The following is a 15,847-nucleotide window of genomic DNA, read 5'->3' as shown; positions in this document are numbered from 1 at the left end:
CAGCAATAAGATGATGCAGGAAATCCCAAAGGGACTAATGATGAAGCATACTATCTGCTTCCAGAGAAAAAACTGATACTGTCTGAACTACAGACTGAGGCATGCTATTTTTGCACTTTCTTTCATTCTTTTTTACTTGAGCCTTCTTGTACAAAATGACTAATTTGGAAATGTTTTTACAAGATTGCACATGTGTAAACAATATTGGATTACTTGCCATCTCAGGGAGGGGGGGTAATTTGGAACTCAAAACTTTTTTTTAAATGTTAAAAATTTTAACACATAATTAGGAAAAAATATGACATTAAAAAAGTAAAAACAATAGGCTCTTAGTCAATTAAGCTGAACAATAGGAGACAAAATGTTTAAGGAAGTCTTCGCTCTCAAGGAGCTTATAATGTAGTAGGAGGCTATGTCATATACAAATAACTATAACATAAAATAAGATGCAATAAGTGCATTAAAAAAGTAAACAAAGTTGGATAGAAGGTTTGAGGTGTGGACTCTAACAAATATAGGATGAAGAAAGGCTTCTGAGAGGAAGCAAAATGTAAGGGAGGTTTTAAGAGCTAGGTAGGAATTTGAAGTTGGATAGATGGAGGATATTCTAAGTAGAGGGAAGTGACATAAGCAAAGGTATGGAGGCAGGAAAGTACAAAACATGCTTGAGAACTGTCCACCTTTGGGGGGAGTATGAGGCATATGGAAGAGAGTATATAAGATAAAGGCCAGAAATTTTATAGTCATCAAACTGTAGAAGTTTAAAAGAAACATTCACAATAGGTAGACATTATGAGAATTTTCTGAAGATTAGCTGCAGAGAATTCCTGGGGTGACTTCTGACCCCCTCCCTCAATATCAACATTGCTAAACCATACCTTTACTATGTATTCTCAGGGAAGCCTCACATTCGGACTAGCCAGGCATGCAGCTTTGAGAATGGAGGGACTTTATTTGAACATCTCTTGGCAAAAAGCAGCTTGAGAGGATGTTACAAAGCATTATAGCATAAGTAAATTTGCAGTAAGTTTCCATGAATCACAAAATCTTTACATGCAGGCAGGTTGAAAGCATATTGCTCATGGATCTTGCTCAGTTGTTAAGCTCATTAGGGACCTCTTCCGTACTGTATCCTCTTCTGTGCCTAACAGATCATAAGCACTCAATAAATATCTGCTGAATGAGAATTTAAAAATACTAACCACTGTATTTTTTTGTCCAAGGGAGTGACATGCTTAGTTCAATATATAAGCACAATTAGCCTGGCTGCTAAGAGGGATGGGAGGGGAAGCAGAAAAACATGGCAGGAGGTCATTGCCATACATGAAGCCGGTAGTAGTAGAAATCAAGAGGAGGAGCAGATGTGAGAGATGCTACAGTGACAGAAAAAATAGACCTAAAAACCAAATGAATAAGTTACCTGTGGGAGGAGGAAACGTTAAAGATAACCCCAATATTTCAAACACAATGGACAGATGCCATAAAAGGCATAGTGAATCAATCAAATGGGGAGCAAGTTTCAGGGAAAGATAATGGGGCATGATAAACTGTTGAGGAGACACCTGGGTGAATTTGAAGGCATGAAGCTCAAAAGATCTACCAAATCTCACAGATGGATAGCTGTCTCTTACCTGTGATCCAATGGTTTCCTCGGAAGCACCTTCCCAGCTGAGTCTTAGCTGCAACAGGATATACATGAGGAATGAGTGCTGATGAGAGTATGTTGAGTGTATGGTCTGAGTCTTCTGAACTGGGGACTCCTTGGTAAGAGATCTGTGATTGGCTTGGTTGGCTTTCTTTCACCTTCTGGCCTGTGGAGCATCAATTCTTGAAACTGATGTATCTGTACTGAGGCCTCTGGTGGATGTTTCACATGGATATTCACTATGTTTGGGGGGAATTTCACCTAAAACAAATAGGTATGAAGAGAAAGAAGCTCTTAGTAATCAATCATCATAATAAATAATCCAAACATAAAATTTTTGTTAAGGTAAACAGTTTGTCTACATTCCATGCACAATTTTCAAAAACCACAACAAAGCTCTTGATGGTAACAGTCATACACCTCAAATTTGCAATTACGGTCGAACGCAAAGCTTCTCAAAATAAAAAAGGCAACTGCAGAAATGAATTATAGCTTCTGAAAGTAATACTTTTAAAAGAAAATTAAAGCCCACAAAGATATTTTTTTGGGGTGAGTCTTGTATAAACCTATGATGTAAATGTGTGATTCAGCTGTAATTTGTGGGTAGATTATTGCAAAGGATCACAGCAGAAATTAAAAGCTTCATTACTTGTAAGTTTCTCACATATATAGTTTCTGCTTTGATGGCAATTTTAATATTTGTCTCTTACCCTCAAAAGAGAAAGTTCTGATTTCCCACAGAACAGTTCTTTTTTAATAGTATCTCATCAATTACTTTTGTGCTTCTCATGGCACTTTAAAAGTTAATAAACTGTATTATCTTAAATTCATAATAAGATTTGCACTCAGCAATTTTGAAACCAAAATTCAGTAAAGTTCTCAAAAGCTCATGAAGGGAATTTGCATTTCAAATTTGACAGAGAAACAGTTATTATTCATGTGGCTTCTGTGAATTTAAAAGGAACATCAAGTTTCAAAGGACTGACTTTGGAGGACCTTGGAGGAACCATGACAGTCATTTATCCAGTCTCCTCATTTGAGAACAGCAATCTCCCAATGGTATCCTGGCTGACATTTCTCACAATGCCCAGAAATGCTAGGCACACAACTGGACTAAGCTCTTTGGGGACAAATTTTTACCTTTGACTCCTTGCTGGCCTGTCATAGTCACAAGGAAGGGTATGTGTAGAGTGGACAACGTAGTGTTCCCAAGCCTTTGCTTGATTGCTGAGAATGCTGGTAGTAGAGTTTAGGGACATTAGCACCATGCACTGGTATCTGGCACCAGCTTCCCAGTGTAATTCGGAGGGACACTGGCATTTGTCCCTTGAACTGCACTGACCTCCCATTCATACATGGAAGGTGACAAATTACTGAAAAGGAAAAGGACAAAATGAAAGAATGATTTATTTTATATCAAGGTTATACATACCATATCAATGTCATGAACAGAATTTCAAGAACACTTGATACTAGTAAAGATCTGAAAGAGCTATCAAAGATAGAAAGAGGCAGAAGTAGTTGTGACCCACATGGAACTTAGAACCTGGGCACAGAGAGAAGAAAGACCTACTCACACACCTAGATAACCAATAGTATAAGACAACTGATAATAATTATCAAATGAATGACGTAACAATAATGGTTATGGAGTGATGGGGGTATGTGGGTTTGAGACTAAAAGTGGGATGGGTAGTCAAGGAGTAGTGTTCTAAGTCTCAAGGAGGAGGAGAGAATTGAATTGAACCTTAAAGGAAGGAACATGGAGAAGGGATTAGCGGGGAAAAGAACAGACAAAAATGAAGAGGTGAGAATAGGTAAGTAAAGATTTTGAATCCATCCGCAAAACTGACTAGGTACAGAGGATGGCCAGAGAGAAAGTATCTTCCTTTCAAACTGATGCTGAAAAAGACTGTTTAAACATAGTGCTAGCTTCTAAAAGCATATTGCTGCTTCTAAAGGCTTTGGGGACTCACAATCAAGGACATTAAAAAGGATTCCATAATTTGCTGCTTCTTATATTTTCTGTCTGGAGATTAATCAAGATCTCCCCAAGTTCTATTACAACAGGTAATATTGCACTCTGACCAAGCCTATCTGACATATTCTCAGTTTAAGGCAATGTAGTATAGTAGATGGAGCAACAGAAGCCCTGGGTTGAAGCTCTACTTATGATACTTAGTAACCATAGAATATGTCATTTATTGCAGTGTTTCTATGTAAGCTTCACTTTCCTCATCTGTAAAATGGAGACATTCCCACCTGTATTATACCTCAGTACAACCACAGAGTTGTTGTGAAATACAAATGAAATGATGTACTGAATGTAAAGTGTTCTCCAAACATTAAAGCAACATAAAATGTAGGTAGTTTAGATGCTCTCATGAAGCTGGTACTTCTGGTATATAAGAACTGTTATAGGCTGGAGACTCCAAATCCCATATATTCCTTTATTATAGATATAATTGTAATAATGTAGATTTTTACATATGATACTCAACTTTTCAATGACTTCTGTAAGGTCATGCATTCAAGTAATAAGCAAGCATTTATTAAGTGTTTACTATGTACAAATCACTTGATGCACAAAGTGAATAGTCAGATACTATATTCCCATTCTCCTAGGGACCATCTTGATACCACAACTCTAGTATGCTTAAGGTATAAACTCTACCCAGTTCTAGCTAGAACTTGCTAACAAGATTTTCCAGCAAGTCTATTGATGTGGTAGTTACAATTCTACCTTGCTCATCTTGAGTAGGCCTTCCTGGTTAATTTTGAGAAAACTCCTTCTGGCTTACTGGTCCATTCTCTCTGATCTGAAATGCCCCACCATCAACCAGGACACTGCAAGCCTCTTTGTATGAAAAACCTATGTAAACCTGGGCCCCTATCGGCTCTACCCCTTCTATTTTTATTTTTTTATTTTTTTATTTTTTTTAGTGAGGCAATTGGGTTAAGGTGACTTGCCCAGAGTCACACAGTAGTAAGTGTAAAGTGGTCTAAGGCCAGATTTTAACTCAGGTACTCCTGGAATCCAGGGCCGGTGCTCTGTCCACTGCACCACCTAGCTGGCCCCTGACTCTACCCCTTCTAGAGGACTGAAGAATAAGATCCCACTATTTATGTGCTACACTCAGCATGCTGACCTGTGGGAGTGCGGGGGAAGAGAGACCACATTTGACTCTATCCCTGACTGAATTGCTGTGCCATCCTATGCCGGGGCTAAGCTGCTGAATAATGATAAACCATTTCTAACCCGACCTGCATGCAACTCACCTGAACTCTGTACTAAATTTGCATGACACAAGAAAGGCCAGAACAGTTCCTGACCTCAAGAGTTACTTTCTAGTGAAATTGACAAAGATCATAAGTGGTAGGCTAGAATCTGTCCTCAACTCCCAAGTCCCAGTGTTTTATCCATTTCACCACACTGGAATGCCTTTCTTACTACAACCATCCAGTCAAATGACATAAGATGTGATACCTCTCAAGGCCCAGGCATTTCCCAGTGTGCATTAACACAAATACTTATCAACTTCACAGAAGCACGTGAGGTGGAGGGAAAGAAGACGAGAGAAGGACACATGACCAGAAAAAGAGTTGATTTTTTTTAACTGGTTAGAGTAGCCTACAAGGCCAATATTGATTCAACAGTGCAATGTGGCACTCAAAAATGTTAACGCAAGCTTGGGCTGCAATAGTGGTTGCCCTAACATTCAGAAACAAGGGAAGATAAATACTTCTGCTATTATGCTCTGGCATTGTCAGGCAAACGTCTGGAATACTAAGTTCAGTTCTTGGCAATAACATTTTAGGAAAAATATTGATAAACTTCAGGTTCTCCAGAGGAAGGCCATCAAAATGGTAATGGAATGTAGCTATGCCATACAAGAAGGAGAGAATTGTCTTCAAGGGTTTTTGTTCAAGAAGCATTAGGCTAACTCTGCTTGCTCTAGAGGGCAGAAGTAGGAGCAAAAAAGAGAAAAAGCAGAGATAGGAAATTTTCGACCAAATGTATGGAAAAACTACTATAACAATTGAGCTATACAAGAATGAAACAGTATACCCTGAGGGTAATGAATTAGAGGTCTTTAAGCCACGGCTGGATTACCATTTTTCCAGTATATTTGTAGAAAGAATCACTACTTAGGTAGGGGTTGGACTGGACAACCTCTAAATTTACTTTCAACTCCAGAAATTCTATGGCTCTGTTTGGTGTGTATAATTATGTGAGAGTAGGAGGCTGAAAGTACAATGGGTTACCTAGCCATCCAAGCTATCTTTATGGACTGTTCAAAAGAAAGCAGAGGTATGGGCTATAAATCCAAGTATGCATTGATATTGGAGTGTCAAGGCTCAAAAACAAATCAGCACCTGATAGAAATCATGATCTAGGAAAAGAAGAATTTTAATAGAATTTAAAGTCATGTCCCATAGCAGTACCCAAGCCTTAATGGTATTCCTCATCAGCTGATTCACTGCTAGGGTATATACTACCTCCCCACTGTGTTGTACGCCACAGTTATAAAGGAATTTTTACTCATGAAATCTCATTGCCATTTTTTCTAGCACACCCTATAATAGAGATGTCAGAATGTGGCTCTCAGATTGTGTACAGCCCCACAACACTCCCAGTGGAGCCCAAATCAAATTAAATATAATTGTGAAATATTTAGTAAAAATAAAATGCAATTAAAACATAGGTATTACTAATATGTGATTTTCTAAGTCAATATATGGCCTGCAGGGATCTTCATTCTGGTTTAGTAGCCCCCATTTCTATTTGAGTTTTACACTACTGCCTTATAAGAGAGCAGGGCATTTTTTATCCCATTTTGACAAATGAGGAAACTGAGGCTCATAATGGTTACATAAGGTCACAAAGCTAGGAAGTAATTCAGCTTAGTCTTCTTTTCTGCCTGCCCCAATGCTACATTACCTAAGATTATATAAGTTCCTAGAAGACAAAGAATGCTTTGTTTTTTGTCTCTTAGCTTTCTATATCTATAGAATTTCATTCTTCCCTTAAACCACAGGTGAAATATGACAACAAAGTAATGAGACTAATTTGTGCAATTTATAGAAGTTGATTTCCTTAGTTTGTACTTACACCACTCATATGATTCTCTTCTAACTTCACTACAATACCAATGAAATACGTGCTTATCATTTCTTTGGAAAGGAAACAAATAAAATAACTTGCCCCGAATTACACGGGTATTTAGTGTAATATATCCAAAACAATTTTTGGTTTAGAGTTAAATGACCTGAGTTCTGTAAGGTCTAAAATTCTAGCTGTGGTGTCTAAAATCTAATGAGTGGTCACCTTACATTAGAAATGTATAGCACTGGGGCAGCTAGATGGCGCAGTGGTTAAAGCACTGGCCCTGGATTTAGGAGTACCTGAGTTCAAATCCGTCCTCAGACACTTGACACTTACTAGCTGTGTGACCCTGGGCAAGTTACGTAACCCCCATTGCCTAAAAAAAAAAAGAAAGAAAAGAAAAGAAAGAAAGAAAGAAATATATAGCACCAATCTCTGGGCATTATGTATTTATTAAAGTATATTAGGGCTTAGTAAAGAGAAACATGTGGATAAAGCATGAGATCTGTCTATTCTCCCTGTTCTCCCTGCCCCTGACACCAAGCTGAAGTCTGGAAACGAAAAAGACCTTGTTTCTCTGTGGCTTCTCCCAGAAGCCCTCTGTGAAACCAGAAACAGGGCCACACACACACACAGCTCCAAGCTAATTGGTTGGTAGCACTGATTGACACGACTAACAGGCAGTAATTTCCAGACACCAATCCAACCTTCCGTACTCTAAGTCACATGTGTTCTTTTCATGGCGGAGCTTCCCAGCAGAATCTTTCTCAGCAGGTTGGTAGCACTCTGATTCTCACAATCCCCCCCGTGCTTCATACGAAGAAACATTGTTTCCTCACATGAAGCAATAACATTATAGATACTTATGTGTAACAAAGTAAAGGGGATGAAAAGAGAAAAAGAAATTGAGTGATACATTAACAAAGGCTAAAGGGGGCACTCCCCTACTAGCAGGTGGACATTACAAACAAAAAAACTAAAGGGGGCACTCCCCTTTAGTAAGTGGACAGTTCAAATCCCAGCTCTCCTACTTAGTACCTGTATGAACTTAGGCAAACCATTAACTACTGTTGGACCCCAGTTTCCACATCTGTAAAATCTGTTGGACCCCAGTTTCCATATCTGGACCAGTTAACCTTAAAAGTTCCTTCCAACTTTATATCTATGACCCTATGATCTCCCAGTTCCCTGAGTTCCCATTTACAGTGAATAAAAGAACTGTAACATTTCTTCATCAGGTGCCAAAAAGGGAAGAAACTACAGTTATTCCTCCTACATCAAGATTTTCCCCATCATGATTTTGATATATCATGGATCAGCATAAGAAATTAAATGGGAATTTTGAGGGAGTTCTGCAGAAGCTGCAGATGACATGTGAAAGCTAGTAGAAAAGAGAAAAGGTTTAGAAAATCAGAAATGCATAATACATGTGTGTGTGCACGCATGTGTGTTTACACATACACGTGCATGTACACATACATATATACATATATGTACAGTGTTGTATAATATTAACTTATTTTATCTTTTAATACGAAAATAATTCAGATCTCTTCTCTGGGATGAAGGGAGGGCCAAAACATTTTATGAAGATTTTCCAGATCAAGGAATGCTGTGCCCCTAAACCCTGTGATGTGGAAGGGATAATTGTAGTAACAGTAGCTTGACAATTTTTGCATACTTCCTAAGAAACTTCATGGGGGCAATTTTGAGAAATAAGTCCTTGAGAAAAGACTATGAAAAAGTTAGAGGGGGAGAGAGGATATGAGGTGAGCTAAAGAGGCAGAAACCAATTAGGAGACAATAACAGGGATCCTGGCTGACCGAAATAGGAAATAATTAGTTATTCAATATTAGAATGCTGGGTTTTTCAATCTATCCTCTGATAGGAACTGTTAATATGAACAATGTTCTTCTATAATCAATAAACAAAATGCTAAGATGAACCATTTCCAAAACATGTAAGGGTGGAATGCCATAGCTCCAAATGTCAAGTAAACATTTTTTTTAAAGACAATTGGGTCTGCCTAACTTCATAAATCCTTTTGTTCACATCAGTTATTCACTGATGAGCAAAAAAGGAAACTTGGCTGATAATAAAAATAAAGTCAAAAGTGACAATCATCCTATGGAGGGTTTGTAAAATATATTTTGTCATTTTATCTGGTTTCAAATACATATTTGTTTAGTCACAAAGACTGAAACTAATTTTTCCAAATTTGAACTATTTGTCAGTGAAAGCTTCATTCTCTGATGAATTTCTGATGTATTACCAGTATTTGTGTAAATGGCACTTCCTCAACAATATATAAAATTCTGCCTATAATCACAAGGAATATTGAAAAGGGTACACAGAAAAATAACTAAAATGATCCAGCAGACGGAATAGCTTCCACAAGCACAAACTAAAAAGATTATTAGGAGGGGACTGAGTAAACTTCAGAACCAGGAAGGGAAATGTCATCAGGATTACAGGCAATTAGGTCAGTCTGGGTCATGACAGCAGAATAAGCTTAGGCAAGATTCAAGGTCAGATAAACCCAGACTCAAGGTTTCCAGCAAGGTTCCAAGACAGAGTTGGTCATTTTACCAGACAGCATGGTGCTCATGCTTCTAGAAACATAATCCCTTATGATCATCCAACAAAACAATAAGGGGGGAAACTGAAGGGACTATTATTTCTCCAAGGTTTTCCTATGGGTCTTTTAGCCAGGCAGTTGATGAGCTTCTCTTTACCTCTGTATAATCTGCTATACAACTGGTTCAGAGCACTCTATCAGTATATGTGAGACCATAAAATAACCTGAAGATAATTCCAGTTAACCCTAAGCCTGTCTGGTCATAAAGCAAAATATTTCTGCTTGAATTATTTTAACCAGTATAAGTCACTATTTATAAATATTTATGAATAAGAAATGAAATAAAATAGCTACCTTCCTATTCCAACAATTCAAAATTATGATATTTTGTCTAGATTTAAAATCTCCTTATAACTACATAGTGAGCATTTTTTTGTGGCTGGTCCCTCTCTTCAAGAAGAAGATCCTTTTGAAATCAAAGAAAACAAAATTAATATCAATATCAACCCACAGACTTGAAATATTTAACCATGAATAGTCTTCCATTGCAAAGATCCATGCCACTCTAAAAACACAGCAAAGCTGGTATAAAAAACTTTTTTCCTGGAAAATAAAACAGAAAAATAATAACAGATCTTTTAGAGCAAATCCCAGCCCCTTGTGGTGGGCTAATTATAAGGATCATGACAGCAAATACTTTTCAGAACCCTCAGCAAGATAACCTGGCAAAGAAAGTGTACCAGGAACACATAACTGGCTGGGAAGCAGAGTAATGTGGTCATTGTGACATTTTGCGGGACTTCTCCTGTTTCCCTATACTGCTTTCTATACTGTCACCTGGGAGCTACTGAAAACAATCAAGTGGTATGTGAGCCTCAGGCCTGTTATTTCAAAAAGGGCAATTTTGAGACAACCATTCAAAGCAGATCATGGTACTTCTATAAGAGGTCAATGTTAGAAAAAGAATCTGGGCCTCCACTGTTGAAAGAACAATAAGTAGGGGGGTTTAAGATGTCCAGACATTCAGCTGAGTTCCGTAATTCAGTCTTGGGGTAGAAAATTAACTCGGAACAATCATGTGATCAGTTTGGCGGCTGGAGTACAATTCATTATCACATTTAACCGTGTAGGTTGGAATTCAGAATAATAGTGAGATGCTAAAAGTGTACACAAATACGACTGAGGTGGACATTTTGGAAATGTATTTCTCTAAAAAGACCAACATTCAGCTTATTGTTTATCATGCTTTCTTAGCCATAGACCCCAAAGCAAGCTCTGAAAATGTTTGGGAGCTTCCTCCAGCTTACAGGCCACCTTAACCAAGTCACTTTCAATGCCAGCAGACAGACCATTTCGAGTTATTGTGGCTGAGGAAAGGGGAAAAAAAAGATTCTTGTCTGCAGGAAAACCTACATCTGTCATTTCATGGAATGGAGAAACACATGATTTTGATTTGAGCAGCTACTTAAACTTTCCAACTTGTCTCTAATTAGAACAATAATGTTCCATCAAAGGCCTTCTGCATTTCTGTTGGGACTTGCTGGGGTAAGAATTTTTTAAAGTTAAAATTCTCCCTTTATTTCTCCATCTAGAATACATGTGGACTCTCTGCAGTGACATCTTTTGAGAGGTTTTTAGAACTTGTGAATAACAAATGCATTGTTACAATAAAAAATAGCAAAATGTGATATACTTTAAAAACCTGTGATATCCTAAAAGAGTGTTGACAGGCGGACTGATATAATGGAAAGCATACTGGACTTTGAGTCAGGAAGACCCAGGCTTGAATTTCATCTTGGATTAACTGTATGACATTAGATTAGATCCTTCTGGGCCTCAGTTTTCTTTCCTATGCCATGGAGTTGTGAGGATAAGAGATTTTCAAACCCAAGAGTGATATGTAAATGTGAGATTATTATTGTTGATATTATTATTGTACTATGTATTGACTATCCACAGGCATAACCTCATAATCATCCTTGCCTCTTTCTTTTCCATGTCCCCCAACCTATCCAGCTGCTGTGTATGATAATATAATGGAACTACAAATTTCACCTAAGGCACTTACTAGTCCTGTGACCAAAGATTAGTCCATTATCCTCTCAGTTCCTCACATCCCTCATCTGCAAAATGGGGATAAAAATATTTATATAGTAGCAGTTACATCTTCTGGAACATACATGTGGATGATGTGGATGGGCCAATAGGAGTCAACCCAAGGAGCACATGTTGGAGGTCTTCTGGTAACATTTGAGAATACATGTGGCTCAACACTGAAGGGGTTTGGTGCTTTGAAATAATGAAACAATGCCCTTATTGGCCACTGAACATGTAGAGCTGCTGACTCAGCAGACCCTAAAAAAAGGGAGTGACTTTGCCCTCCCATTTTCCTGTGTGGCAAATAGCTCTCCCTTCCTAAGCTTACCTGGAGAGGTAGCAAAGGGGACTGGTGCCTTTCTTACCACCCTAGCTACATAGCAGCTGCAAGTACATGGCAGCTAAAGTGTTTGTTCTGCCTAGGTAATTCTGAGCCTGGGTTTGAGGCTGCTTCTTCTGATTTGTTTATTTCCTGAGTATGGAGGATTGAAATTCTAAGATTGATAATATGAGTTTTAGAAGCAACCTTGTGAGTCTGAGAAGCTTGGAGATCCTAGGTCGTGAGCTGATGTCAGCTATATTTCAGGAGAAGATCCTAGAAACTACTCAAGGACCCCTTGGAGAAGATGACCACAAAAAGGAAGGTAAGCCAACCTTTGGCTGGACCTTCCAGAAAACATAGTCTTGAAAGTAATTGTTTAGCTATAGCAGAGTTGAGGTGAAATGCAAAATACCTCTTTAGCAGTTCCAGAAATGCTTCATGTTTAGGAGAGTTCAACAATAATGATGTCATTCCTGCTTACTGAAATTGTTGTCAATAGAGCCTTGTGGGTTTTTCCTGCATTAAGTATTTCTTTTGTGCATTAAGAAATAAATAGCTGTCCTCTACCTGATCTAAATTTTGCATCAAGTCCCTTTCTACTTACCCCTTTGAGGAGACCCAAGATGTGAGCTAAGCCTAAGTTTTAAGTGGTTCCTGCCTCTCTACCCCAACCCTGCATCACAGCTCCAGTATGAAGAATGTAAAAAAAAAAAAAACAATGAGAATGAGAAAGAAATCCTGATCTATCTCTTTAAAGGGCAAGGTACCCCAAGACTAAACCATGTCTATCTATAAGTGTGGGCGCAGAGCTGACAAGGGGTCCTTAGTGAAGAGGAAGAGTGTGAGGCCCTCATGTCCCTTAGGACCAGCAGTAGTTCTTATTGTTATGCCTTTATTACCTACTTTGCAAAGCTATTATGAAGAATGTGCTTTATAAACCATAAAGCACTATATAAATTGTTCAGTTGTTTTTCAGTTGTGTGTGGCTCTTCATGAACCCATTTGGGGTTTTCTTGGCAAAGATATTAGAATGGTTTGCCATTTTCTTATCTCATTTTTACAGATGACAAAACTGAGGCAAACAAGGTCAAGTGATTTATCCAGGGTTACACAACTAGTAAGTGTTTGAGAATGGATTTGAATTTAGGGAGCTGAGTCTTCCTGACTCCAGGCCTAGTACTCTACCCACTGCACCACTTAGCTGCCCAGACTATATATAAATGGGAATTGTTATGTTTATATCTCCAAAGAGTCTGTGTTGTATAGCTTTGGTTCTCAAAGGGTGGTGAGGGGGCTTTTGTGGTCAGGGGATTTATGAGGTCAAAACTATTTTCATAATAATATTAAGATGTTTTAATTTCTAATATAGTAAATATCAATAGTTATCCTTATAAACAAAAATTCTGTAAGGGGGCCTCAATAAATTTTAATAATATAAAGGGGTCCTGAGCTCCAAAACTTTGAGAACCACTGGTGCAAAGGGAAGAGAGCCCATCTCAAAGCCAGGAGGATCTGAGTTCTGGGTTCAAGTCATGCCTCTGACACACACTGGCTATGTGACCCTGGGGAAATAAATTAATTTCTTGGTACTCTAGGCCAAAGCTTCTTAAACTGTGGTCATGACCTCATATGCAGTCTCATAACTGAATGTGGGGATCATGAAAAATTTGGCACCAGTAAAAGGTTACGTATACCTATTTTATATACCTATATGCCTGAGGTAGCATAAACATTTCTCACATAAAAAGGGATCACAAGTGGAAAAAGTTTAAGAAGCCCTGCTCTAGGCAAGTATCTACGCCTCTAAATTTCAGAAAAGATACTTTCCTGCATTTATAGAGTTATTTCACCCAGGAGTTCCCTAAACTAATGAAATAATGGCTTCAATCCCTCTCTACTTACATTGCCAGGACCTTTGTTTATGCCCAAGTATGTTACTCTAACTCAGATAACAGTTCTTCCTGCCTTTAGCTTTTCTCCTTTTTAATTCATCTTCCACACTGTTGCCAAATATATTTTCCTAAGTGAGATACTTGACTATGTCCTTCCCTTTAGTAAAATCCTCCACTAGCTCCCTATTGAGTTTAGTGGAAAATCTAAGCTCCTTAACTTTCATTTAAGGGTCTCTAAAACTTGACTCCAATCTACTTTTCCAGCCTTATTTCATTTCATTCCTGTTCAAAACTACATTCTAGCCCAATTTTCTACAATAGCTACATCTTGCCAGGGGGTCTGATTATAGAGTAAGCACAAAAGACCAAAGTCTCCCTTAAATCTTCCTTATAGAATAGTAACTTTGAAGCCAAAAAGTACATAAGGACTCTTTGAAAGAAGGCAATCTGTATCAAAGGGTAGATCATTCTGGGATGGCTAGGACAATAACCACTTAATTTAAATTTAATTTTTCATAACATTCTGTTAAGCTATTTTTCATGAGACAGGTGAGAACCAGGACTGCTATTCGAATAAAAGAAAACTAAAACAGTTAAAGAGATGGGAGGAAAACTTGGTTATGACTCTGAAATGGGTTCATGCTAAGTGATGAATGAACAGTTCTCAAAAGAGGAACTGTAAACTATTAACAACCATATGAAAGAGTGCTCAGAATCATTAATGTTGAGAAATGCAAATCAAAACAACTTTAAGGTTCTATCTCACAGCAAGAAAATTGGGCAAAGATACCAAAATTGTGGAATCAATCAATGGTGGAAGGACTGTAAAAAGGCAGGCATATTAGTGCACCCCTGGTGGAGCTGTGAATGGATTCCACCATTTTGGAAAATAATTTGGAATAATACTAAAAGGGTGACTAAAAAGTTCATGCAGTTTGAATCAGAGATAGCACTATTAGACATATGATGCAAGGAGGTAAATTAAAAGGATAGAAATGAAAGAACTACATACTCCAAAATATTTATAAAACACTTTCTTGTAGTCAGAATGAAACAGAAAAAGTAAATGTCCATCAATCAGGAAAATGGTGAGATGGACTATGGTATATGAATGAGAGAAATTATCATTCCACAATAACAAATAATGAATATAAATAATACAGGCAGACAAAGAAAGACATATGAACTGACAGAAAATGAAGTATGCAGAATCAAGGAAAGAACACACACAATGACTATTATAATAGAAATGAAAAGAACAGCAAAAAATGAAATTGAATACTTTGTAATTATAATAATCAAGTTTGACTCCAAACAAAATACATGAGAATGCATTCCCCTCCTTTTTCTTTTTTCTTTTTTGTTCGTTTTTTGGTTTTGCAGGGCAATGGGGGTTATATGACTTGCCCAGGGTCACACAGCTAGTAAGTGTCAACTGTCTGAGGCGGGATTTGAAATCAGGTACTCCTGAATCCAGGGCCGGTACTTTATCCACTGTACCACCTAGCTGCCCCCTCCCTCCTTTTTCTGAAGGACCTTGCATAAGGAATAGTGCATATATCATTAAAATTAACTGAAGTGTAGATTAGTTATGCTGAATTGCTTTTTATTCTCTTTGTTTTTATTTTTGTTATGAAGGATAATGGTTCTCTAAGGTGGAAGGAGAAATACACTGAAAAATTAAGGTCATGTTAAAAATAAAATCAGGAGTTTCACACATAATTGTGAATATTAGAGACTGGCTATATCTCTCCATAACTGTTTCTTATTTCTGCTTTCTTATGAGGAAAGAAAGGATAAAAGGAAGTCAAAAGGAACACAGACAAGACATAGAGCCAGCCAGGAATGATAAAAAGGTGAACTAAGGCTGTAACCTTAGTTCTAAGTTTTGACTGAGCCGAATGAATGGACTACCTGTGGGTAAGATAAAGAAGAGATTCTAGAATTATCTTTAGCAAGGAGAGATGCTCCTACCCTCAAAAGCAGGAAGGAAACAATACTGCTTTCCTATGAGGCCAGAAAGGATAAAAGAAGGTCAAAAAAAACACAGAAGAGACCAGCTACCTGGCCAGGAATGCTAAGAATGTCATTTTTATGAGTGTAGGGAGTGTGTGTGTGTGTATGTGTGTAAGTGTGTGTGTGTGTGTGTGTGTGTGTGTGAAAACAAATACTTTCCTTCCAACATTTGTCTCTTGAGGGAAGATC

General features: G+C 37.9%; 1 protein-coding gene across 1 annotated transcript in view; it reads right to left on the bottom strand.

The window, feature by feature from the left end:
* Positions 1 to 15,847, bottom strand: part of LTBP1 (latent transforming growth factor beta binding protein 1) — a 481,244-nt gene that overhangs the window by 224,180 nt on the left and 241,217 nt on the right. The window contains 11 exon segments of the mRNA XM_043987916.1: positions 1,632 to 1,652; positions 1,654 to 1,709; positions 1,712 to 1,754; positions 1,756 to 1,822; positions 1,824 to 1,906; positions 2,760 to 2,816; positions 2,818 to 2,847; positions 2,849 to 2,929; positions 2,931 to 2,954; positions 2,956 to 2,991; positions 2,993 to 3,018. Coding sequence (XP_043843851.1) covers positions 1,632 to 1,652; positions 1,654 to 1,709; positions 1,712 to 1,754; positions 1,756 to 1,822; positions 1,824 to 1,906; positions 2,760 to 2,816; positions 2,818 to 2,847; positions 2,849 to 2,929; positions 2,931 to 2,954; positions 2,956 to 2,991; positions 2,993 to 3,018 — 524 coding nt within the window.

This window comes from Dromiciops gliroides, chromosome 2 (genome assembly GCF_019393635.1).
Source record: "Dromiciops gliroides isolate mDroGli1 chromosome 2, mDroGli1.pri, whole genome shotgun sequence".
Lineage (NCBI taxonomy): Eukaryota > Metazoa > Chordata > Mammalia > Microbiotheria > Microbiotheriidae > Dromiciops > Dromiciops gliroides.
Note: the sequence above shows the minus strand (reverse complement) of the source record. Positions and strands in the feature narration are given on the sequence as shown.